The 25,447-nt window shown below is 44.7% G+C and overlaps 6 protein-coding genes and 2 non-coding genes across 8 annotated transcripts in view; 4 read left to right on the top strand and 4 right to left on the bottom strand.

Moving 5' to 3' along the window:
• Positions 1-580: 580 nt before the first annotated feature.
• Positions 581-2,457, top strand: PAAG_04127 (MFS transporter; the record flags this gene model as incomplete). The annotated part of the gene is made up of 2 exons (XM_002793809.2): positions 581-1,705; positions 1,795-2,457. 2 exons carry the CDS (start codon positions 581-583, stop codon positions 2,455-2,457), a joined length of 1,788 nt encoding a protein of 595 aa, XP_002793855.1.
• A 1,313-nt stretch (positions 2,458-3,770) lies between these two features.
• PAAG_04126 (hypothetical protein) lies at positions 3,771-5,626 on the top strand (the record flags this gene model as incomplete). Its single annotated transcript, XM_015845178.1, has 5 exons — positions 3,771-4,108; positions 4,186-4,378; positions 4,444-4,488; positions 4,557-4,964; positions 5,060-5,626. The coding sequence occupies 5 exons, from the start codon at positions 3,771-3,773 to the stop codon at positions 5,624-5,626; spliced, it is 1,551 nt and encodes a 516-aa protein (XP_015699404.1).
• Positions 5,627-6,679: 1,053 nt separating this feature from the next.
• PAAG_11809 lies at positions 6,680-6,767 on the top strand. Its single transcript has one exon. It is a non-coding gene; the product is annotated as a tRNA-Arg (tRNA).
• Positions 6,768-7,218: 451 nt separating this feature from the next.
• PAAG_11808 lies at positions 7,219-7,308 on the bottom strand. The gene has a single exon. It is a non-coding gene; the product is annotated as a tRNA-Arg (tRNA).
• A 3,984-nt stretch (positions 7,309-11,292) lies between these two features.
• PAAG_04124 (integral membrane protein) lies at positions 11,293-12,862 on the top strand (the record flags this gene model as incomplete). The annotated part of the gene is made up of 4 exons (XM_015845177.1): positions 11,293-11,469; positions 11,536-11,917; positions 12,005-12,122; positions 12,232-12,862. The coding sequence occupies 4 exons, from the start codon at positions 11,293-11,295 to the stop codon at positions 12,860-12,862; spliced, it is 1,308 nt and encodes a 435-aa protein (XP_015699403.1).
• A 1,408-nt stretch (positions 12,863-14,270) lies between these two features.
• On the bottom strand, positions 14,271-15,666 carry PAAG_04123 (hypothetical protein; the record flags this gene model as incomplete). Its single annotated transcript, XM_015845176.1, has 5 exons — positions 14,271-14,288; positions 14,367-14,870; positions 14,989-15,132; positions 15,219-15,475; positions 15,540-15,666. The coding sequence occupies 5 exons, from the start codon at positions 15,664-15,666 to the stop codon at positions 14,271-14,273; spliced, it is 1,050 nt and encodes a 349-aa protein (XP_015699402.1).
• Positions 15,667-21,960: 6,294 nt separating this feature from the next.
• On the bottom strand, positions 21,961-23,829 carry PAAG_04120 (integral membrane protein; the record flags this gene model as incomplete). The annotated part of the gene is made up of 3 exons (XM_015845175.1): positions 21,961-22,172; positions 22,354-22,601; positions 22,721-23,829. 3 exons carry the CDS (start codon positions 23,827-23,829, stop codon positions 21,961-21,963), a joined length of 1,569 nt encoding a protein of 522 aa, XP_015699401.1.
• A 1,010-nt stretch (positions 23,830-24,839) lies between these two features.
• PAAG_11807 (hypothetical protein) overlaps positions 24,840-25,447 on the bottom strand; it is a gene marked incomplete at both ends in the record, with an annotated part of 2,080 nt that continues 1,472 nt past the window's right edge. The window contains 2 exons of the mRNA XM_015847389.1: positions 24,840-25,088; positions 25,180-25,434. Coding sequence (XP_015702981.1) covers positions 24,840-25,088; positions 25,180-25,434 — 504 coding nt within the window. The remainder of the gene's footprint in view (positions 25,089-25,179; positions 25,435-25,447) is intronic.

The following is a 25,447-nucleotide window of genomic DNA, read 5'->3' as shown; positions in this document are numbered from 1 at the left end:
AGAATTCCGCTTACCGGAACATTAACCAGCTGTCATGAAATGGAGAACTGAAGATGCATGGATGGACTCTCCAAAGCCAACTTCCACACTTGTTTTTTGCTTGCTGTGCCCCTGCTGTGCCCAAGTGTCTTCTATCATTGTCCCCACCAGGTGTGAGAAAGAATTACTCATTCCTGTGGCGTTGAATTTAAAGGCCCAAGTTAGGGCTGCGCTTTTCTTGATTGGGAGTCGCCCCCTTATGCTTCCCCTCTGCCCCTTAAGTTATGTGGATCCTTACATCTCGAAGGTCCTTTCTTGTAAGTGCGGAGTAGAGTTAAATACATCGAAGAATCAGTCCTCCGCCATTGGGTTAAAAGAGGTATATCAAGATGGAAAGAGTCTTCAATTTATCCGAATAGTATTTCAATTAATACTATCTTTCTAATTCCACTTTGAACTTCCCTCCCAACTTCATCATTGTGTCAGAAAAAGCGCCATCATTCTCCCTGCACCTTGTTCTCAATTTGTTTCCATATCCATGTTAACGCGACCCATCTAGATGCGTGTTCCTAAGCTGCCACGGTAGTTATAAATACGGCGCATGAACCCTCTAGCTACAAAGTCTACCCTCAACCCCGGTAGCACCACTTCCTCAGGGTCAGTCATCAACTCTGTTTCCGGATGCCCTGAAACCCCGCCCGTGCAGGCGCCACAACGCAGAACCGAGGACAGGGATGCTTCTGTAACAGAAAAAATTGGTGCAGGGGAAGCGACTGCAGCTGGTAAACCCGGGCAAAATAACCAAGAGGAGGAAAACGAAGAAATCAATGATTATGATCCAAGGAACCTCGGCATATACAAACTCTCCTTAATCTTAATTGGCCTAAATCTGTCAGTCTTTCTAATTGGCCTCGACAATACAATCATCTCTACTGCCATCCCCAAAATCACCGATAATTTCCATGCCCTTGGCGATGTGGGCTGGTACGCCAGTTCCTACCTGCTCACCACTTGCGCATTCCAGTTGATGTGGGGAGAACTGTATACCTTGTACTCCATTAAATGGACGTACATCACAGCCCTGTTTATCTTCGAGCTGGGCTCTTTGATCTGCGCCGTCGCCCCGAACTCCACATCACTTATTGCAGGTCGTGCAATTGCTGGAGTCGGGAGCGGAGGCGTCACCAATGGAGCCTTCCTTTTAGTTGCCCATCTAGTTCTGCCGCGCCAACGACCAACTCTTGTTGGGATGATCGGCGGCATGTATGGCTTTGCATCCATCGCTGGTCCTCTTATGGGAGGCGCTTTTACCGATAACACGAAGTTAACGTGGCGATGGTGTTTCTACATCAATTTACCGCTCGGCCTGATTACCGGGCTTATCATGACATTCGTATACCGACCTCGAATGCGTAAGGGAAGAAAGATCTCCCTGATCGACCAACTAAAGCAAATGGATCTCCCTGGGACTGCGGTGATCTTGCTTGGCGTTATTTTTTTGGTGCTTGCTCTACGGTGGGGTGGTACGAAGTACGAATGGAAGAACCGGCGCATCATTGCCCTCCTAGCCATCGCCGCGGCTCTACTAGTTGGCTTTGTTATCATTCAAATCATCAGTGGAGATCGCGCAACTGTTCCCCCACGTGTGTTTTGTAATCGAAACATCTGGGGCTCTGCGCTCTTTGGCTCTGGCGTTACTGCCTGCTTCTTCACAATGCTCTATTATGTATGTATGTCTGCTCTGCTTCTCCTTCTCCTGACCCCCCTACCCAAAACTTCTTTATCGAGATAGAACTGACTAACCGGGAACAATAGATCCCCATTTGGTTCCAAGCCATCAAGGGTGTCAGCGCCGTCAAGTCCGGTGTCATGAATCTTCCCATGATCCTCAGTTTCGTCATATTCTCCTTTCTAGGTGGAACGCTAACCTCCCTGACTGGCTACTATGTACAATTCACCTATCTTACCGTTATTCTCATGGCCATTGGGACCGGTCTCCTTACTACTCTTAAAGTAGATTCAGGCCATCCTGAATGGATAGGGTACCAGTTCATTCTAGGCGCAGGTATCGGGTTGGGTCTGCAGGCCGCATTCGTCTCTACGCAAACTGCGCTTCCACTTGAGGATATTCCCATTGGCACTGCAACCATAATGTTTTCAGAAAACCTCGCTGCAGCAATTATGGTATCAGTTGCACAGAACGTGTTTACCAACCAACTCATGAGAAATCTAGGCACACATGTACCCGGTTTTGATGGACACAGTATCTTGACGATCGGCGCCACACAAATCAAGAACAAAGTTCCTCCAGAGCTTTATGATGCGGTTCTCATCGCGTATAACAGGTCATTGGCGCAGACGTTCTACGTCGGGGTTGGGTTGTCGTGCATAGGTTTATTGGGTGTCGTTTGGCTGGAATGGCTCTCTGTTAATAAGGTGAAAGATAAACTATCGGATGCGGCTCAGGGGCCACCATAGAGGGATAATTTTGCATATAGATATTAGACAACAGATTTCTGGACGGGATTTTTCCACCATGTATAATGCTAGAAAAACATTATTATCTTCAACAGAAACGTCTTTTATTTCATGGATGCTGCGAGAGTTTCCAGGATATTGTTCAGGCTTAGAATTAGCCTCACATCACAGCCCTTTTCCACTTGCAAACATTCCAGCCATGCCATGGGGTTACTCACTATATCGTAATTACATTTGTAAACGCGGTTTTACTTTCCGGCTCCTCCCGCGGACACGGGAACGTGGAGGTCAGAGCGGAAATTTTCGAGACTGATTTAAGTACAAACGCTATGATAGGTTGGTCTGCAACGTGGAAGACATTATCTAAATGCTCCCGGCATTGATAAAAAGCATACTAACGCCATATTAGAGAAATCCAGCCGTTCCTTCAAGGTAACAAAGTTACCAGAATGGCTAGTTAGTTCGCTGTTAGTTATCACAACAAGACTGGCATATCATTACAACTGCGAGAAAAGCTGACACGCAATTCCTCAAACCTGGCACACAGCTTGCAGGGTCAACAATACGTTAGTTATTAGTTTCGTTTCTAGACCCTTATTTCCAAAGCCCCTCAGCAAAAACTTCCAAGGTTCCCTCCATCAGCTATCAGATCATTCACAGGTTCGAAGTTAATGCGGCGCCTAATGTGCCTCGAACCCCTTTTCTGGAAAGACAAATCTCACCACCTTAGCGCCTATATATGAATGCGTGGGTGGGAGTTCCGCCGACCTAAACTAACACCACGTTCATCCCTAAGGGCGCAACGAGATGAGAAGAACGACAAGCATCGACGGCCGGGGTGTGTGTCTGTCAGCATAATAATACCCATGAGATATCTCACTGGTGTCATGTTTGTTATCCTGGTTCGGCCTTCTGCAATCGACCCATCTAGGTACGGACGACAGGTGCCTGAGAACTCCTAGTCATCGGGATTTGTTGTTCATTGGATGGGGGGGTGTTTTCTTCCTGAAGTTTGGAAGTATGAGAGTTCCATTTATCTAACTCAAGACGAGCAGACCTGCAATGTCTGCCAGTCCTCGAGAGCATGTGGGAATTATCCTTCAGCGTTTAACATTTCTACTTGCATTCTCTTAGTTTCTTTGCTCCATCTTCTTCATCGTCTTTCGTTAAACTATTACCTTCATTCCTTTTTTTTTCTTTCTCTCTTTCTTTTTTTTTTCCCCACCGTCTCTCTATTTCTTCTATATTTATTGTATATTGTTAGCCTTTTCCCCCCCAATTTCTGCTGCCTAGAGGACTGCGTTTAAACAACAATGGCTGATCAAGAAAGCCAGAGGCAGCCATCCTCTGAAACCGCTTCCATTCAGAGGAAAGCGGCTGCCCACAATTTAAGCCATGCAATAGACAACCTCGAAGCTGCTGCGGAAAAGGATGGCTATGTTTTTGATGCTTCTCTTGCAGGAGACAACGGATTAAAGACCACTGCAGATGGCAGTAAAATTCTCATTCCCCAACCTTCTGCGTCGCCATTGGATCCTCTCAATTGGTCATGGGCCAAGAAACACCTCATCTTGATCATTATCTCCATGACCGCCTTCCTTCCGGATTATGGAAGCGCAACGGGAGCCGTAACTCTGCTTCCGCAAGCTGGGTAAGATACACTCCTTTTGCATCACGGGGAATGCGGAAGAGAAACAAAAAATCAAGAATCTAATACATGAAATTTAGGATCTGGGGTATGACTCCAGATGAGGTTAACCATTCGCAAGTCGGCAATGTTTTTATGTTAGGGGTCGGTGGTGTGTTCGTCGTGGGACTGGCAGCTTACTTTGGCCGGTACCCCGTCTTCTTCTGGTTTACCGTTATCGCGACTGCAACAGCTGTTTGGTGCACAGCGGCCCAGACTTTTGAGTCTTTCATGGTATGCCAATTTATAAATCCATGGGAGATGAGTATGGACAAAACTAATCAGTTTACTTGTCACAGGCTGCTAGAATTCTTAACGGGTTCTTTTCCACTGTTGCTCAAGGGGTGAGTTCAAAGCAACACCATCACTCCCGAGATGCCAAACACTAAAGACCATTTAAAATATTCTCCAGGGTGGTCTCATGTACATCAAAGACCTGTTCTTCTTCCACGAGCACGCACGAAAAATCAACATCTGGTCTAGCTTTATTATTGTCTCTCCTTATCTCGGCCCGCTCTTCACTGCCTTCATTATCAACACACAAATCTGGCAGTGGGCTTTTGGCGTATACACGATAATGACTGGACTCTGTTTACTTCTTATCATCTTCTTTATTGACGAGACGTATTACGATCGGAAGCTCCCCGAATCTCAGCAACCCGCTCGTGGACCTAAATGGAAGCGAATGGTTGGTATCGAACAATTCCGGTCGCGACATCTTCGCAATTCGTTCAAAGATGCATGCATGAGGCCTATCATAATTATCTGCAAGCCGCCTGTCTTCATCTCCATGATGTATTACCTATTAACCTTCGCCTGGGTTGTTGGGATTAACACAACACTCTCCATCTTCCTTGGGCCCCTTTACGGCTTTGGCCCAAAACAGATAGGCAAGTACCCATCACCTCTTTCCAGATTATTTCTTCCATTTCTAACCAAGCGATTTTTTTAAAAAAAGGATTTTTCTATTTCACCCCTGTCACTGCTGCTATCCTTGGTGAAATTGTCGGCCACTGGCTACATGACTTGATAGCCAAAATAGCCGCGCGGCACAACAATGGGCGTCTGGAACCCGAGGCCCGATATGTAGCGGTCTGGATCTCCACTCCTTTCATGGTCGCGGGACTTGTCCTACTTGGCTTCGCGTTAGACGGCAAGTACCATTACATGCTAGCGTCGCTGGGATGGGGTCTGTATGTTTTTGGAATCATGATCACAACCGTTGCGGTCAACGCATACGTGCTGGACAGCTACCCCGAAGCCAGTGGAGAAGTGGCTGCATGGATCAATTTCGGCCGCACAACTGGCGGATTTGTTGTCAGTTATTTCATGGTACGGTGGGCAAAGGAGCAGGGAACTGTGCGCCAATTCGGGACGATGACGGGCATTTGTGGGTTTGCATTCTTGATGGTTTTGGGATTGCAGTATTATGGGAAGAGGATGAGACTTTGGGCTGGACCCGCGAACTTTAAGACTATTTAAATAGAGATCGGGCTAAGTTGAAGCTTGAAGCCGCGGCGATGGACGAAAAGCTCGAGATTTATTAGGGGGCCTTTTGGTTGAGATATTCTTTTTTTTTTTTTTTCTCTCAGTCGCGTAGTTTGCACCTACAATCCCATTGGGTATAAATCTTGAGTTTGCAGTTGAGATTTCTATCTGCACGTAAGTACAAATTAATGGGCTGATTCTCTACCTGCTTTCTTCCGCTCTCGACATATTTCATGGCTACTGCTCTTATTCCGCAGCATTGCACGCAGAAGCTCACACAGAACCCCTTTATTGGTGACTCTAGCTCTCAGAAGCCAAAGGACCACAGGAGAAGACATGTTCCGTGTTTAGCCATCTGCAATAACGACTGGGATGACAATTGGTGCTATTCAAAGATAGCTACTCTATTCCCTGATTAGCCACCCCAACGACAAATACATAACCGGAGAGCAAACCCACCTATTCTCGGACTTAGATAAACCATAAATCAAAGACTGATAATAAGAGCTCTGATAACGATGTTAACGTCGTGCCATATTCTTCAGTCCTCCCTGGTCAGTGCCTGGTTTGGCGTCAAATCTCACAATGGTATGTAACGGCGGTATGGATATCAAAGCCGTGTTAACTTGAGCTTCTGCCGGATAGCTAACCAAATCGGCTAAGATTGTAGGCAAAAAGTGTGTGCATGAGCTGGGGTGTCGAGATTAAAACCTCGCTTAGCTTTCTCTCCCTGGAATTTATATATATATCTCCGTAGCGGGTGGACTAGGCCGTCAGAAAGGAGTCAGATAATATGCAATGGCTCATTTCATTTTAATATTGGAATTGCTATAATACGGGATCATATGAGAGAATACGCAATTACTATCAATCCTCCCTCTCACAAGGGTTTAACTAGAAGAACTCAATATGTTGCGTGGCGGTTGAAACTTTTAATGGGAATCTCGGTTTGCCGGTCGATCTCGGCAAAAAGAAGGGCTAAACGAAAAGCGGATGCTGTGGGTCCTTTCTGTAGGGATCGGACCTAACCAAAATCTCAATGCATTGGGACCCGTGGCCCAATTGGCAAGGCGTTTGACTACGATTTAAAACCCTCTTCATCAAAAGATTGTGGGTTCGAATCCCACCGGGTTCAACAGGATGCTTTCTTTTTGCTATTCGGATCATGTCATTGGAATAAAATTTGGGTGTTGTGTTGAATCTATCAAAGTCTGGCCTGCCCCGAACATTAGAAAGGCGCTACAGAGTAAAATTACCACGCCTTTGACTCAACTAAATCTTAGGCTTTTGCCCACTATTAATAGTTAAAGACTTTAGTTGTGACTTTTAGGGCCGAACACCTATAGATCCAGTTAAGCTCAGCCTAAGTCCAAGATGAGGTTTATTATATTTTTGCTGGATACCCCATAGTAGCGAGTCACAAGTTTCTGACGGCGACCTTCGAAGAGCGGTTGAAACTCTTGAGGATTATGTGAACACGTGTCGATATTTTCTAGAAGGTATTTAGATCCGTGGAGTGTATAAAAATATTGGACTGAAAGATTCGCATGGAGATTGGAGTGTCGGCAAATGAAGACACAAAAAAGTGAACCCGGTGGGATTCGAACCCACAATCTTTTGATGAAATACAGAGTTTCAATCGTAGTCAAACGCCTTGCCAATTGGGCCACGGGTCCTGAGTTGATGGAACTTGAAGGATAACATCATTTTAAGTTTATTGTAAACCACACCCCAACCCTTTCTCATATTAACTTGGGCTTCCATATAAATTATCGCCGCGAATGTTGGAAAATTGTATTTCATTCACTTTTGTACTGTGGACAGGGGCCATCTACCCTAATTTCTTCTGCGAGAAAACCAGCTGCATTTTGCGTGCTTACTACGGGGTCTTTGGACAACTTCTCGGTTTGTTCATTTTGGTAATTTCATTCAGAACCTTCCATGTATCTTTGCTTGAGAATATCCCTGGGGCCAGACCCCCATGCTGGGATTCATTGTGATAGAAGCCATCATAACAACAATCTAAAACAGCATATACATATTATCCTATTTAAAGTTCACGTGTGAAAAAATCGTTCGTCATTTTGGGATGATCCAATGGGAATGGCTATATTAACAACCCTGCCGAACTTTTACCATTCAAGAGATTAGGGATATTATTTACTTACCATAACTTCCTTGGAAAGTGTCACAGTTCCAATCCCAGAGTTGGGATATTTGGCAAGGCACCGGGATTTTTGCGAACTTTTTCAAGAGGCAACATCTAATCTAACCTTCTAATACAGGGAGGGGTTGAAGAATTGAGCAGCTGAATGGAACCAGGTCGCAGGAAAAATTAGTTGTATCCTCCTGTCTTCCTTGTTTGTTCCCTGTAGCTACTGATGGCTCATTTAACTAAGAGAGAAAGGTTTCTTGCGGGCTCTGCCAGAACCACTCGGAGAGATCATCAACGACTCAATATGTGACCACGTGTTTATCCACGCCATAAGCCGACCGGCGTGGATTGTTGCGTCAGTTACACTTATCTCCGACAACTATGAACGTATTGAAACGTCCCAAGGTTTTTCACACTGCTCGCTACGTGGCTGGTGGTTTGGGTTTAGTAAACCCATCTGCCTGGAAATCATCCTGTTTTCCTGAAGCGAGATTGTGGCTTTGACATACACTGACATGTTCGAGGTTATCTACCCCAGGGATGTAGATCTGACATCAGCAATTGGCTATCGGGAAGGAGGAGATACTCACCACGTACCTTGTTTATTTCTCTTTTCAGTCATGAAATTCCATCTCAGCTGAACTCCCAAATTTAGGGGTGGTTTAACATTTAGAAACCCGTTTTCTTTGGTTTTCTTTCTGTTTCTGAAAGGTGAAGCTGGTATTGGCATGAACTAGGCTGTTCAAACGGTATTGGAAAAAGTACAGTTTACAAATTTCTACAGTTAGTTTCATAAACCCCCTTCCTGCATATCTTCACATAAATCCGATGATAGGTAAGGCTTTGGCCTGAAACTTATTTGACATTGATACAATCTCTTTCGAAACTCATTAAATGCATATCCGACAGTTCTTTGAAACCAACGCAATTCAAATCTACCAAGAAGGCGGCTCTAGTTCTCATATGAAAACTATGCTCAACTGCTTTACTGGATGATATCTATACGCTAGTTTTAATGCCAGATATCTCCGTTTTCAAGGATTAGAAAGGTCTTGCAGATAGTATTATATGAGAGAGCTTAGAGCAATGCACTAGATACTCTGTAAAATACTCGGAGTACTTGGAAAAGTATTTCTGTCAATATTTTTGCCAAAGAGCCAGCCAGGTTTTGTATCGACAAATAAACTTCTCGGAAAGAAATAAGCATAAAAGTAAGGTTTAGTGTTATCCGGGACCAGTCGAATGATCATCGCTGGTCACCATCTAAAATAATAATCGTAAGTATACATATAATACTATGTAAATACATCTCTATTCAACCTCACTTCAATAGATTAGGGATCAGAATTAGGATTAGTGGGTCATAAGAGTCTGGAGAAATATGATAAAATCAACTCCCGACAATAGCATATAGAGAGGTGTGGTTGGAATATGAGTGAGGGATGACTAGTGTAGGGAGTGTTTAATTGAGGGAAGTTGTCCTGATTTGTAGCAGAGGTACACCACGCCGAATGTTTTTCCGGCCGACTTTTAAAACCACTGTTCGCCCGCAAATCCAACTCAAACCCTCCTCCATCTTCAATAAAATAAATGCATGCTTAACATTCGCCAGCACAGGTGGCTGAAACTCCAACGCTTTTTACACACTTTTTTGTTCTATTCTGGTGGCGACATTCCTTAGAACTACAATTTTTCTCTCGTGTAGTTAGTTAGCTACGTGTTTGAAATGGTTGAGAGGCAACGCAGGATCAATGTTCATAAGAACCACCTGCATGGAAATCCAGTGACCTATAATTCTTTGATGGAGTGCGATGACTTCATGCTCCGAGGCTTCAGGGACAGGCATGGGAGTCAATTTCTTTGACATTTCTTCCTTTTCATGTCTCATAGTGGCGCTTGCAGAAGTATCTTAACATTCAAGGAACTTAACTCGGAGTCCGTTCAGGCGAAACCTCATCACTGAAGTTTCCGCCGTCATAACTAAACGGACAAGGAGAATAACCCAGATCCAGTTTCAAATTCCATCAATACGGGGAATATGCAGTGCCAAGCCTCAGAATACTTTCATCATACGAATCCCGTCGCTACCCCGACGTCGAACGCCATGCTTTTTCAAGAGTATCAATATATGTAAGCTTGGATGTGAAGGTTTTCTTCTATAACTATTATCGGGATGTTTCTCTGATAATATGTCGGCGAAAAAGCTTCGCAGAACTCCGGCTTCGCAGAACTCCTCTAATCCAAGGTATACTAAGGTATAATGCCAATAGCAGAGACGAACTTGAACCCTTTCTTTGCCTCAAGTTGCGTTGCGGGGTGCCACTCAGTCTAGTAGTGCTGACTCCGGGTTAGGATAGGGTATGATTTACACAGTCGTGGCTCATCGAAATGTGGATACCGTCGAAGGTTTATATTCTCAATTCTCAATTAGCGCTATTATCATCCTGAAGCGGCGAATTAGCAAAAGCTAGAATTAATGAGTTGCAGCGGGCGGACTTCCTGGGAAAAGAGCAATCCAGAATGCTTCTAGACAACTGTGTGGATTCCAGTGTCCATGATGCTTCCTCGCGTACCGCTTCGTCATTAGAACGTGAAATTCGGATCACCTAGTTCTAACCTCCATTCGAAACCTGAAGATAATGTTCTGCAGGCAACTAGTCGGCTCGAAGAATATCTAATCCCCTTCGTCGATCATATCTACCTCTCTCACGGGTTTGACGCGAGTATTATCCGCTAGAATGCGGATAAGAAACTTTTGGTTTAACCTGTAGGTTGTTTATCTCTAGGCCCAAGAGAAATTTCCGCAAAGAAAGATAGTCGGCGAAACATATTTTGATCTCATCAGTTTAGACAGGCTGGGGGGGGGGGGAGGGTGTCGCTTTGCTTCATGGTTGGAGAAATGATGACCAACTTTGTTGTCGCCTTCAAACAAACCACTTAACAGAAAACATTATGGCCATGGGTTCGACTGGCCTGAGCCAAGCAGACATGGTTGTCCCGTTTTGTCATGTCCCGCCAAGAGTTCAAACAAACAAGGGCATCTCTTTACTTTCAATAACGCAATGGTAAGCGCACTTCCACGGCCATTTCATGTTGCCGGGGTTTCTTCAGTCAACCCGGGAGCAAGGCTACCCTTGGGATGCTGGGTTCCCTTTTTCACCCATGGCAGAGAGGCGGAGGAGAAAGAGATGAAGGGTGAAAATAACCAACGGGCAGGACGGGTAATGAATGCTCAAATTATTCATTTCGGGTTGTTTATCAAGTCACCATACGCCAGACAACATGCCGACGACCAGTCTACAGCATTATGTTCTGCTTCCACTCGAACCCGAAAATTGGTTAACTATCACTAGAATCTGCTTTTTGTTGCCCCAGAGGTGCTTGAATTTATATATATATATATTTTTCTTTCCCTTGCTCCCCCTCCGTTACCCTCGCGTGGATGGCGTTTGGCAAAGACTCATAATTGATCTGTTGACTTGAGATAGAAGCGGCTTGCATTGCCATGGACAATCGGGGACCGCCCCCTCCAGATGGAGATGTTAATAAGGGTATTATGCTCAATGCAATAACGTGGTCTGAATGCGGTCTTGCGCTCGTTTTGGTCCTGGCAAGAATCTTCACCAAAACTCGACTAATGAATCGCTGGGGGTGGGATGATGCGTTTATGTGTCTCGCTATGGTATAAACTAATTTTCTTCCTTCCGGTCATGATGGGAAGTTATGATATCTAACACTTGTCTTGCAGGTATGCGCGCTGATAAACACAATTTTTGTAACGGTATGTGTCTATTATGGCACTGGCCGACATGTTTACTATTTAGACGAGCACCAAAAGTTTCAAGCGAACAAGTTCAACTGGATCTCTCAGGGTTTTCACGTCATGTCGACGAACTGGGGCAAGGTCTCCGTTGCGCTTTTCCTGCTTCGGATCATCGATAGAGCGAAACAGACTAGATACATCTTCTTCACTGGCATGGTCATGCTGACGTTGGTCAACTCCGTTTGCGTCTTCACTATTTACGGCCAATGCACTCCAACCTCAGCACTTTGGAAAGGAATTGGTCCAGGAAACCCAGGGAAATGTTGGCATCCTCATGTTCAGAGGGACTATGCATTTTTCCAGGGATGTATGTTGAGAGTCCTTTTTATATCAATCCTCTGGTAGCTAATGCCCTCAAAACGTGAAACTTACGATATCGATCAACTTTCTATAGCATTCTCCGCAGCGTCCGATTTAGTTCTCGCTCTATATCCTGTGTTCATTATCTGGAGCCTCCAAATGACCCGAAAGCTGAAAGTAGGTTTGACATGCGTCCTCGCCTTGGGAGTTATGTGAGTACATGTACATGCATTTATTTCTGCGTCATATCCCAATATATCATATGTGCTGCCTCGATACCACAGTTCAAGGAGCTAATTTTGCAAAATTAAAATGCAACAGCGCCACGGCCGCTGCAGTGGTTAAAACAATATTTCTAGCCGAACTCGCCGCCCGCGAAGACTACACTTTCGAAACGATAAACCTAACAACGTGGATATCAACAGAGCAATATCTAATTATTATCGCTGCCTGCATCCCGACCCTGGGGCCCCTTTTCACCGCCGCTTCTGGGCGCAAACCCATAGGGAAAAGTGGCGGCTATACACCCGGCTACAAACCCTCCAGCTTTAACAGACGTTACGTACACCACGGGTCAAACGGCAGAGGTGCGAATGGTGCTGGTTACAGAAAGCGTAGAGGAGATGACTTGCTCACGTACACCATGGATGAATTGACGACGACAACGGATCTCTGGACGCGGTCATCTCCTAATGGCCGGAAGAGCGATGGCGAAAGTGAAGAGGCTATTATTAAACCTCACGACGATGAAACTATGGATGGTGATAGAAGTCGTGGTATTAGTCGTCGTGGTGATGGAGGCGGGCAACAACAGAACGCTGACGGGATTATAAAGACGATGGAGGTGCATGTCAAATCTGACCGGCCGCGGGATATGAAGAGGGATGCGCCGCATGCGATTTCTCGGGAGAATAAAGGGTTTTCACCGTGGGAACCTAGGGGGTCTGCATGATTTTCTGTGGCATTCGGCAGCAATGTATGTACAATTGTTTTGCTTTTCGTCTGGATATATATGTGCACGACGCCCGTGGTGGCTTCTAGCAAAATAACTGGGGTTTAGACTATATTTCTATGTGTCTTTTCTTTCCTCTTTGCATTCTTTTGCATTCTGAGGCCGAGAAAGAAGGGGTAAAGGGATATCCTGGGATATAATTTTGTCCTTTATTGGTGTATAGCTGAAAACCTTTTTCCGGTATTGTGTTAAAAAGAGTGTCTCTATTACCCCTATTCAGACTACATTTGTTTTAACTCGAAAACATTGTTAGGCATATCGTTTCATAATTCTTCACATTCAGCATCCTTCATCTTCTCTAGGTACCATGTCCAAAAGCCCGACGAAGAAACCCGTGAGACAATAAAAAGGAGGTTTAAAATTCCTGATATGAGAGGCACATGCTCTTAATGGAAAATTAGAGCACATATTCATCCTCTCTCCCCGGCCCCTGGGGGGGGAGGGCTTGTAAGAGACAATGGGGGGGCATATTTTTCAACGGACAAAACTGTGGAGAGAAGAGACAAAAGGGAACTCTAGGGTCGTGTCATTTTTAAGCACGATCGAATCAATCTGGACAGTTATGCTAGACATCGAGTGGTGCAACTTGTTCGTATTGTAAGTGCTCACCTCGGGCCCTTTTAATGTCTATCTGGCAGAAAGTAAAAAGATTTGTCCTATCAAACGTGCCATCTAGTGGAGAAACAAACCCCTTTGTTGTAGTGGCTTAGAAGGAAAGAAGATTTTAGATTGACCTGGGGCAATATTCTATATAAAAGCAACTGATTAAACACGGAAGGGAAGAAATGTATATAATACAATATTTTGTATGGTTACGCGCTTGATTATTTTTTTAATGCGTAAAAGAAGTTGCCAGAGGCAATCAGAAATGAAAGTAGAAAGTCAACACAGAAGACCGTCCCGTCCCACCGATGCCATGCTCCTTGGATACTCAAACCCATTCCATAAAACGAAAAGATTGTAATAAAAATTGGAGAAAACAACGCCCACCCACGAGACCCATTTTGTTTCGGGATGAATTATGAAATGGCGAATGCGTTTGAAGAGAAATAAGGAGAGAAGGAATTTGTGTAACTTGCTTAGAAGGGAATTCGTTAAGCTTCACCGGAAAAGAAACATATGCTTGCCACCGCGGCATACTCAAATTTTGGTTTTCAGGCGTTGAGCCTGTAGCAGGTGGTAAGAAAGGAGGCAAGGTATGACTGTGCAATGACATTGAAACGCAATTAACTGAAAAGGGTATCATGAACAAAGTAGTTCGACGCTTCATAATGCGACATAAAAAATATATGCAACTCTGTGACTGTGGATGAGGGAAATAGTGGTAGAAATCAACAATCAGACTTGCTTAGTCCGGGTTGGTTAGCTGTACATGAATAGTTAGGATGACAATGCTGGAATACTATAAATTGCTGTAAGAATGATAACAATAAGAGTCACTTACTCTCAAAACGGGTCTCGAATAATCCTGATTGTCTTGCAAAGAAATATTGCTCTGCCGATTTCCATTCGGATAGATAGCCACGTCATTTGTCATGCGACTATCCGTAAAGGCCGGTACACTTAGGAGATTCCGGTCATTCGAACCCACTCCACCGTTCATTGGTTTGCTGCCTCTTTGGTTGTAAGCCATGGCTGGAGTCTGGAGCGTCGTCTGGAAACTTGGAGACGGCACGGAGCGCTCAAATGGGTCCATATCATCGTTCATATTTTTTTCCTGGCGTCGACGGATACAGAAAACCCATAGCACCATTGAGATGATGAGGCCAACAGCTAGCAAAGTTCCGGTAACAATGCCGGCTATCGCACCACCACTTAATGAAGAATCTTTTGTGGGTACGGCGGTTTGGCTTGCATCAGGGGAAATTGTCTGAGTAACAACGGGTCCAAGTACGGTTTGAATAGGTTTATTTGCGCCAGATGTTGAAGCTGATGAGGTGGTTCGACTCTAAAAGAATAAGATTAGCACAAAAATCGAACTAGATGTATCAAGTAAACTACGATGACTAAACAAAACGCAAGTTTAAGAAAATATAGACAGCTCAAAAAGAGGTATGTTTTCGTACAGAGGATGAGATGACCCCACTCTGCGAATTAGCGACAGTCACGGTAATTGCAGATTGAGAAGTGGCCTGTGTAATTGTCAAAAGGGATGAATACGTATCCAGCTTTGTCGAAGGTTCAGGACCAAAAGTGCTCTTTGTTGAGTGCTGATGCCAGTGAAGGGATAGGGAAAATTGGGGTGAAAAAGTGTAGTTGCACTGGTCCGGACTCCAAGAAAAGGAATAGTACTAACCGACTGCAAAGTTTGACTTGTCTGGCCAACGGTTTTAGACGGTTTCTCGAGCAATATATAAGCGAAAAGATCTTTTGAAGAATTTCCGCACTTGTCTGACGGGTACCCAGGACATGATTCGTTGCAATCATCAATTGAGGTTGTTCCGCCCGGTACGTCATTAGAACACCAGCACGATTTGCCCTGCAGGATTGCAACCGCGTATCCCTTGGAGCAAGTATCACGACAGGCACCATTTGATTGATAAGTGCTGAATACTAATTGGATCAAATCAGCATTTCATTGTCCATCAGCCGGAGAGGAACGAGGTGTAGTACGTACTAAATTCGAAGCCCGCTCCGGTGTTTGTAGACGAGCAATAGTCTAACGACAGCGCAACGGCCGAAAGAAAGACATGGGGGAGGGCGAGTATATAAAAAGCGAATGTGAAACGAGAGGCCGGGGCCATGGCGTTGTCCTAGCCTGTTAACTGGTGGACGGCCTTCCTCTTTCTCTAAGAAATAATTCCGGAGAGACAGCACAAAAGTCAGTTCTGGATTGATAGGCCTATAAGGAGTTTGAGAAGCATGAATCGAGCTCCAGCGGGCGTTGATTGGGAAACGGAATTGAGAACGGAGTAATAATAACAACAGTAAATAAGGAGCAACAGAACCAAACAAGGGGGAATCCAGTCCACCGAGGGCAGAGTGTCAAAGGAACGAAAGGATACAAGATGAATGAAGATGAGACAAAGATCATGGACAATAAAGTGCCTAATGGGTATCTATTTAATTGAGCTGACAATAACAATGCAGTATGGTCCTTAGTCGTCATGTCATAGAATTGGAGATATCAAGGATGCAGAGAACAGGTTCTCTCAGAGTCCTGACTTTTTTCACACTCATCACCATGTTCAGACACATAGCCAGACAACAAAAACCTGAGCAAATGGGTATAGCCAGGCAAAGAAAGCTTGGATTGAAGAAGACGTATACATACAACTGTTTTGAGGTTCCTGGTTTGACCTTGTCTGACTTCCTTGTTAATAATACCTGAAACCCGAGTCTAGCCCTGCTGCGGTCCCTCACGGAGGACAGCAAGACATTGATTGACGGCAGGCGGAGGGCAACTGTTACATCAACGGAGGAAGCGCATTGTCGACTTGAAGGTCAAGATCTAAGGCGACACAACTCGGGAGCAATTGGCCTGAGGGAGTGACTGGAGACAAAAGACAAGCACCGGTGTTAAATTAAAGGCGGAGAGGGCTAGACAACAAAGATGGGGAAATGCAGAGCTCACTGGGACGCACAACGACCCCGAGCAGAAGAACTAGAACAAGAGGGAAGACGGGAAAAAGAAAAGAGATGGGAGTTGAATGAGAGACAAGACACGAGGAATTGAGGGTCGGAGGTTGGGGAGACTCAGGAGGGAGAATTTTTGGGAGAGTGAGGAACACAACAACCGCCTGCAGCAACACCGCGCAAACAACGTAACCAACTGCTCTCGTTCAGTGCTCGAACTCGACCTTCAGGCATTATTAGAGGCCATTGGGCCAAGGCTTCGGCCAAGCAGATCGATGCCCTACTAAGATCCAGCGCTATGATTTTCTACCCCTTGGCTCCGCTAAAAAGCTGCCAAATAGCCAACCAGCACCGCCAGACAGTGTGCCCTCAAACACCCAAGGCAGGGGCCGGGGGGGGTCCTTGATGCTGGTACTTTTCTCCGCAGCCCATGCTGAGTTGGGCTAATCAGATGAACATCGTAATCGAGTCAACCCGGGAGATAAAAACTTGCTGGACATCCCACTCCTTATCCTGTCTATTATGGAAGAAAAACTGAATTGGCAAAGCACAGGAATGTTCAAAATTAATTCATCCACCTTAAGTCTTATTATTCTACGGAAAGCAACGGTCATGGATTCTTTCTGCTCAACAATCGAATTATCAGCCACGGTCTGATTGGTCGTAGCCCAAGCAGGAGTCCATCTTGGAGCAGTCTCCCCCATATTCCATTATTCCGATGGACCCCGAGCATGGTGGGTCAGTTTGTGCAATGAATATGCTGGCTGCCACGTTCGATGGCATCATTAGATCAATTATCTTAATCTGCCATCCATGGAATTCTTAAACTATCCCCTCTCTCCAGCCTAAGGATACCTCCAACCTCCGGAACCTTACAGGCATTGTTAACTCGGCAAATATCAAGCATTATTGCAAAATACAAGTTACAGCATCATTGCCGCGAAAAATCTTTCCGTCTTCTCATACGTCAGAATCCGGCTCGTGTTGATCGTCTCGGGTTAGCTTTTTCCCAGCAGTATTCGATGGTGTGAGTGATTTGGCTAAAGTTTGCCACTGGCCTATGGTAGAATAGCGTGATCCTACCGAGGTAATGTCAGACTCCAGGTATCATTATTTTGATTGGAAGCTCTGGAGTACAAATTTTTGTCCCTTGTTTCAAACGGGATTATTAGCGAAGTTCGATCGTCGATTTCCCAATGATTAGGCGGACATGTCACCCATACACTCACTGCATTGTGATGGGAGTCGTGAATTTGAGGGCCTATGTGTCCTATGATAGTCGGCATGTGCACATCCTGAGAGATGTGCAAACCCTTTGGCTGGAAAATACTTCCAAGAGTAAATATTCACGTCAGCAGCTAGCTAGTTACCTCAAGAGTAAAATATTTTTTGGATGCTGTCTGAGGACTCCAATTGAGTTTTCAACCAGGTCAGGTAACCGTAAACTCACCTTACCTCAACTTCCTGTTGATTCGGAAAGCAACCCAGAAGATAACAACTGAAAATAATAATGGAGAGAAGCAAAGATTCAAAACATCTTGGACTGTTCCATTTCATTATTCTGGTTGCTCTGCACATGCTAGTGAATATCAGTTCATGGCTTCCCAGGCAGTATCCATCTCCCTGACGTCAACAGGAAGCATCTAAAAGAAAGGTATTGCCCGTACCGTGGTACCGACAGCGGAGTTTTGTGGGACGTCTAAAGTGGTTGTATTGGTTAGCCTATCTCGGGGATGCTCTATACTACTGTGCGGTGCCGCTAGTCCATAATAGGAAGCCTAGGCTCCAACAGATAAAACAGGGTTTAGTCAGATCCAAATCACGTGCCTCCCTATATTATTTTGATGCCGTTGGTTAACTATGCCATCCATCGATGATCACCACTCGTTTTTCATATATTGAAGTGTTCCAAGCCATGAATCTAATGTCATTCTACTGCAAACAATCCCTTGCTGCGAGATGTGGGATACATAGCAAACTTTCATCCTTCTGACAGCAATTGGAAAGGTGTCCCCGTAATACACCGTTCCCGATCTCAGCATCTGATTATCTGCAGGCCTAGGAAAGCGGCCATCGTGCATAAATTATGAACAACCTATAATGACCGTTGTTAGCCCAACCCTGTCGCCGCCAGCTACAAGTGGAGCAGACATGACTCAACATAATAACCATACACAACCGGCACACGGATCAAACAGATCAACTTGCATTGGCTTTATGTATCGGACTGCTCTGGTCATCACAGGACACGGCTTCAAAAATCCTCTACGTCACTCCCCGATTTTCTCAACCTGAAACCAGCAAACGCAAAAACCCATCACTGAAGCAAGAGAACCTACTAGCAGGGTTAGGCTTGTCATACCCTCCATATATCAAAGCGCAACGGTCCCATTTTCTTCTTGTCAAACCCAAAGTTTCCTGTCTTCCTCTCTAGTGTATATCCCCTCCTCGCGACACAACTGTATGGAGGTGACTGGACTGAGAAAAAATCTTATTCTATCCCTTTACGTAGACGATTTGGACTTTTGTTTCTTTTTCATGTCGGCATTTTCGGTCATATCTCGCTTACCTTGCCAAGTCGTCTTCCAGAGGGGAAAATGAAGGATTTTTCAGGATATGAGATGCCAAAACCCAAATAGCAAGCAGGAATTTGATGAGGAAGAGGACGGCTTTCCGATGAGACAAAAAGAACAATCTTGCGAATATGAGACTGGGGTAAAAGAGAAGCAAATGGACACGGAGAGCGAAATCTTCTTCAGAAGGCTGATGGATAAGCGCCGTTTTTGCATAAACCTTGGCTACGCGCTTTTAGAAAGAGCCAAAACCTTGACTTTTGGTTGGGCATACGTGACGAAGCGCATCCATAGACGCACGCTATAGTCGTTTATGCGCGATGCTGGCTGGTAACAAGTTAAGCAGCTCATCGTTACTCGATCCCAAAGGCATTTCTTTTGTAATTTCTCGCTCTTCTTGCTCCACCATTGGGATCCGGTATTCTTTTTTATCCCAGCTGCATGAGAGCATATCTATGAAGGCTACACCGCACGTATATGAACCCATTTCCGTTCAGACAAGGATTTTAGAACCTTCGTCTATTTTTCCTTAAAAAAAGAAACTTTATTTCTCCATTATTTTCAGCCTTCAAAGTTTGATATCAGGATAATTGCTACCAATCCCACCAAAAACTGGGGAAAAAACAAATAAAAATAAAAATAAAAATAAGGTATTCGTAATATATGCTTTTGTCACATCATCGCAATGGCAATCAATAACTAAAAGAGTCCCCCTTTTGCTGCCACGTACGGAGTCTGCACATACACATACCGTCTTCCTTACCACGCATTCACAGAGTGCCATCTATCATGCAGAGAGAAGTGCCCATCGATGATGTGACATGTTGAGGACACAAGGTTTTTTATGGGCATCTACTTGGCAGTCAAAGGGAGAGAAAGATGCAAGAGATATGGCAAACTTTCAACTAGTGTGCGCTGGAACGGTCCACGGCCGATGAAGAGCAGAGGCTATCTTTCTAGGTGTTTAATATATCCATCTAGAGTATCAAGGGCTTTTACATCAGTCTTGGCCTTTTTGGACTGCTGTAGCGCATCTGACACTCCGTGTCTTTGCTATGGCTGTGAATGACGTTGTGTGACGGTAACACTCGGAGGTGGAATGAAAGAAACTACAATAATGAAATGATACACGAAACTGGTTGGATTATTGTCCAGACTCTATCCTTATCGAATCCCGACACAAAGGCTACACAGAAAATGTCGATAAAACATAGTTTCTTCATCCTTCTCTGAATCAAAACACAGCGGGCCTGATAGTACAGTACATACTAGTCGTGCCGAATATAGCTCCCGCATTCCTGGAACCAGGTAATCGACCCGCGTATATAACAACAATATAATCTGCAAGGGATAAAATTTTATGACAAAATGATGAAATCCAAATAGCAAGAATGAACTCACCTCGTTTATGTCTAGAACATCTCGGGAAGCTTACCCAACTTGAATATATTTCACTGTTTAATTATGGAGAAGTTCATTGTTAAATTTACCTCTCTTCCGGCCCGCCTCCCGTCCGTGTACGCGTATAAAATAAGACAGATGGGGGAAAGCAGAAGAGCTTCACATGTTTTCAGAGGTTGTCTGGATTAGTGACAACATGGAGCCAAGCATATCTCATGTTCCAGAACATTCTCCTCTCTTTGCTCTGCACGGAGCGGTTGACATATGCATATTGACGACGTGCAGTACGATGGTCTATATCTGGGATCCCGCTGCTGCTCCGGAAGTTTTGGCCCCATTTTCCCCGTGCCTCTAGATGGCCTGGCATCTAGGGATTCAAGAGGTATATATGTCTGAATCTCAAGCGTCAATAATGGATGTCTGCATAAGCAGGGGCAGAAGGCCACTTACCACAACGAATTCTGGGATTAAATATCCTGGTTCACAAACGGGTATACTTCGGCAGAGCCCTCTCACAGGGATTGGCGAATGAAGCCTGTATAATATCTTAACCCATTAATTTCATATAGCTGTACTAAATCTGCAGAAACAAGGAAATCAAATTTCAGTCGAAGAGGTCGTCCAGCTTCCCTTTCTTTCTTTCTTTCTTTTTTTTTTTTCCATTCCGTGTCTGGTCTAATTGGACAATAATCCATGATTAACGTGCATGGCCTCAAAAGAGCATATGAAAAGTTGGCAGATAACTAATTGAAGTGTCTTAGATCACAAACTACGCGGCGAAAGAAGCAAAGCAATAAGCAACCCTAAAGGATGATAAGTTCGGCATTCATCGTTTAAACTAAGAGTAACTAACATTCCAAATACCGGGGTTTGCTGAGGAGCTCAGAAGGTGAAGGTGTTACGTATGCTATTGGCTACCTAGCAAATAAAGTATACTCGTTGATGATGTGTTATGGTATCTTAAACGTGCTATAACGGTATAGGTAAGATAAATTATTTTCTCCAATATATGTAGAATTTTATTCTATAATTATCCGTTATACAGTAAACGCTGCGTGGTTGCATCTGAAAGAATACTAAATATTTTAATGCCAAAGGCGGATAGCCAGCAAAATCATGCAAAACTCCTAGTTTTGGGCTACATGCTGACCACAGATGAATACTCATCTTTTGGACTTAATAGACATACTTCGCAACTCAAACCTCATACAGACACCTGCCTCTAAAAGGGCGAGATGCTCAAAACGAGATACCATCTATCTCGGGGTCAGACTTGGTCTTTTGCCAACTCTTCCCAGATATAACTTACAATCCTGCTTTGGAACGAAGCTCTAACAGAACAATTTTATCGACAACATGTGCATTTAGGGATCGAAACTTTTCACAGGAAGGAGATAACCGGCCTTCTTTGCGTGAATTTCTCAATGCCGAGAACATGGAAGAAGAAACGGGCCATTACTGCAAGCAAAAACACGGGACAGAATAAACTTATTCCTCCTTTTTACCCACAGTTCCGCCTTCCTTTAGGCCAAAGAACGAAACAACTACCACAAATGCCGTGGCTATGAAGATTGTCCAGAAAGACGCGCGGTATCCTTCCATGAGAGCTGCCCGATATTCAAGTATACCGGAATGCTCGGTGACAGAGGCCGCGATTGAAGCCGTTACAGCCAGAACAACAGAGGTGCCGAATTGAGCAACTTCATTGAAGACGCCGCCAGCAAGGGATTAGATTTCAGCTGGGAATGCATCTGAAATCACGAGGTTGGATATAGTGAAGAGAACTGAGATTTGCATTAAACAACAGGGTTAGTAAGCTTCTCATAACTGTGCTTTGGACGAGAATAATCTATACAGTGATAGCATTGGTAGGCGTCTTACCGTCGGGATTTACAGGGGAGAGAAACAAAGCCCAGAACGGGCGGAACCAATAGTTTTCTTTCACTTCAACTGTGGCCATCAGAATGGGGGCAATCATGGTCGCTAGGGCAGAGACGACGGCGAGAGTTCGCACTTTAACCCGGGAGGTGAAGAAGGCCGTAGCAATGTTGGCTGATACGCCCATGATAACATGGGCAAGAAAGCGGAGCGAGCTTTGTAGAGCAGAAAGCCCTTCGACTTGTTGGAAGCTGTGAACCTATCAGATACGTTTATATTAGGTCAAAGTGTTGCTTCCTATGTTTTCTCTGGTCTCACAAAGCGGATAGGAAATACACCATCTCAGAGAAATAGCAAATAGGACTCATACTAGAGGGTAATGAAGTACTCAATTCCATTCATTGAAGCCCAGCAAAAGAAGACAGATGCACATATGGAGGTGAAAGAAGCCCTCTTCCATAGTCTGTTCGGGATCAGTGCGGGCTTTCCTCTCTTAACTTGATAATGCATCCAGCAGGGAAAGGCAGCAAGCAGGACGCATGATACAATGAGCAGAGCAATATCCTGTGGATCACCGATTCTGTAGTACGAGGAGGTCGTCATAGCTAGGACATACAACAAGACTCCAAGAGCACTGCTAATAATAACAGCACCAAGCCAGTCAATATCTTCCAGAAGACGGCGTGTCCACGGTTTCCTTGCATCCGAGTTATTTTTGATAGACGGCAATGACCAAATAGATACCAGAGAAAGACAGATGTTGATCAATGCCATCATATAATAGGCCCATCGCCAGTCAATGGTGTCCGTGAAGATGCCTCCCAAAACCAGACCAACAACGTATCCAAGAGGCTGGCCCATCCCATTCATTACAAATGCGAAGTTGCGCCAGAAGCCCTTGGGGAAAGTGTTGGTAATGAGGCTAACTGCCGTAGGCAGACACATGGATATCGCAGCACCGGCGAAAGTGAGAAAGATAATGATCTGAATACCAGTCTTCGCCACGCCAATTGCGACAGTGAAAATGACAAAGAGAAAGCTGCCCACTACCCACATCAATTTTGCCCCAACAACATCTGCAATGGCTCCAAATATAAGGAGGAGACACTCAGCAGCAAGGGCATAGACAGCTGCCGGCCAGAGGATCAGTGCTTGGGGTATCCCAACATCTTTGGCGATTCGAGGCAGGGCGGCTATGAGAATACCTGAGCCCATAGTGTTCAGGAAGCTCACACCAGCCAAAGTGATAATGACTGCCACAGCTTCTGGCTTAGACACATTGAGATCCGTCGGCATCATTGCTGGCTGTGATCCATCTTCGGAGGAGAAGAGGGAACCGGGAAGGTCATTTGTGGCTTGAGAGATTGCCCTTCCTCGCTCCTCAATAGTCTCCCGGGGCTTTTGAAGGGATGAAGGTCCTGGTGCTGATAGAAGAGAGAGCCCGATCATCGATGTAGTTGTATTCTTCCCAATTGCCATGGTGGCGGTGTCTTCAACAAGAATGAGAGCAGAACTTCGGATACAAACGCAGCAGAAGAGAGGAGAAAATAAGTAAGTATCCGATCGATTTGGATAAGAGAAAACTCATTTTTACGGCTGATTCACCCCTTGTCAGCGAGATAGTCAGCGAAACTAATATTGAGCAGTTCACACGAGAGACTTGCGGCTTATTCAGTTGCAAAGGATTAACTATCATCATTCACACTACTTCTTAGTTCACCTCCAAGAATACAATCATCTCTACCCATCCAGAGCAACTCCCACGGATGATACCTAATCCCTGTTCATTGATTTTCTTTATTTCTTTTTCAGGATTTAGATATCTCACTTGAGAAGTGCTGGCGCGTTGCGAATAGAAACAATCGCTGATCTTCGATGAATCAAGGGTTAGGCAGCATAAGGCGCTGGATGTGAGAGAAAAGACGCCAGAAAATCTTTAAACTAATTGGCCGACTACAAAGTCAAAATGAAAAAACACATATTCCGCAGTATAGAGATAAATCCCTATAGAATTGTTGATGAAATATTGAAGTGATCTGAATTCTGTAACGTTGTCGAATAGAAAATTTTTATATAACTAACTAGTTACACAAAACTAGATATTCTTATTTTAGCCACCAGCGCCGCATAAAAGTTAAACTGTCAGCCATACGATCAATCATAGTAGAAAAATTCCTTCAGAAATTGCAAAACACAGACGTAATAGAGAATTAATCATAAATAATGTCCTCGAGGTCATAATGCAGATGGGTTAGCCGGGAATTGGGAAATGTCATGTATATCACATTGCATGTAATAATACCATAGAAGTGAAATAAAAAAACAGAATAGACATAAGGGGAAATAAACCCCAGCGGCAAAACATAAGAAATGAAAACATTCTGGACAAAAAGAAAACAAGAATGCTAATAGAGGGGAGTAATAGAACAAATCAGACCATAAAAATTACCCTTGCTCATTAAATTATTAACCAAACTTTGGTGCCCCACTCACCATCTCCGCACCCTCAGCGGAGGGGGAACCTTGTCCTCATTAACGAATATCTCATGTTCAATGATCCTTTCCTCCTCATATTCCGGCCTCTCAATCAGCCGAGTCTCAACCGGGGGCGCTGGGGCTGGAAGGGGCAGGGGAGGAGGTGTCATGATCCGTGCCCGTTCGAGTTCGATTTCTCGGACTCGCATGCGGCGCGCCTTACGGTAGTCTTCCGAGACGGCTACGAGGTGCTCGACGTCGTCCTGTGTTGGCAGTTCTTAATTTGAAGAAAACAACGGGATGAAAATAGAAGCGAGAAAAAGGAGGGAGGAGGGAAGGGGAATGGAATCCTACATATTTCAAATAGGCGAAAATATAATAAAGGTGTTTCGTTTCCTCGTAAGAATACCCAAGCCTTTCGATTGCTTCCTTGACAACGAGATCTTTGGTAATCTCCGTCCAAAGCCCGTCCCGTTTATCCTTCACTCCCACGTAACGTTTTCCTATCCGGCCGCCGTCCTGAACAGGACCTCTGTCTGAGATATATTCATCCCCGTCTACGAGGAACTTTGATCGACGAAAGCCGTTATAACGCTGCCAAGTAATCTCCTGGCTGGCGCCG

The sequence above is a fragment of the Paracoccidioides lutzii genome, assembly GCF_000150705.2.
Source record: "Paracoccidioides lutzii Pb01 unplaced genomic scaffold supercont2.10, whole genome shotgun sequence".
NCBI lineage: Eukaryota > Fungi > Ascomycota > Eurotiomycetes > Onygenales > Ajellomycetaceae > Paracoccidioides > Paracoccidioides lutzii.
This window is presented reverse-complemented; position numbering and strand designations above follow the sequence as displayed.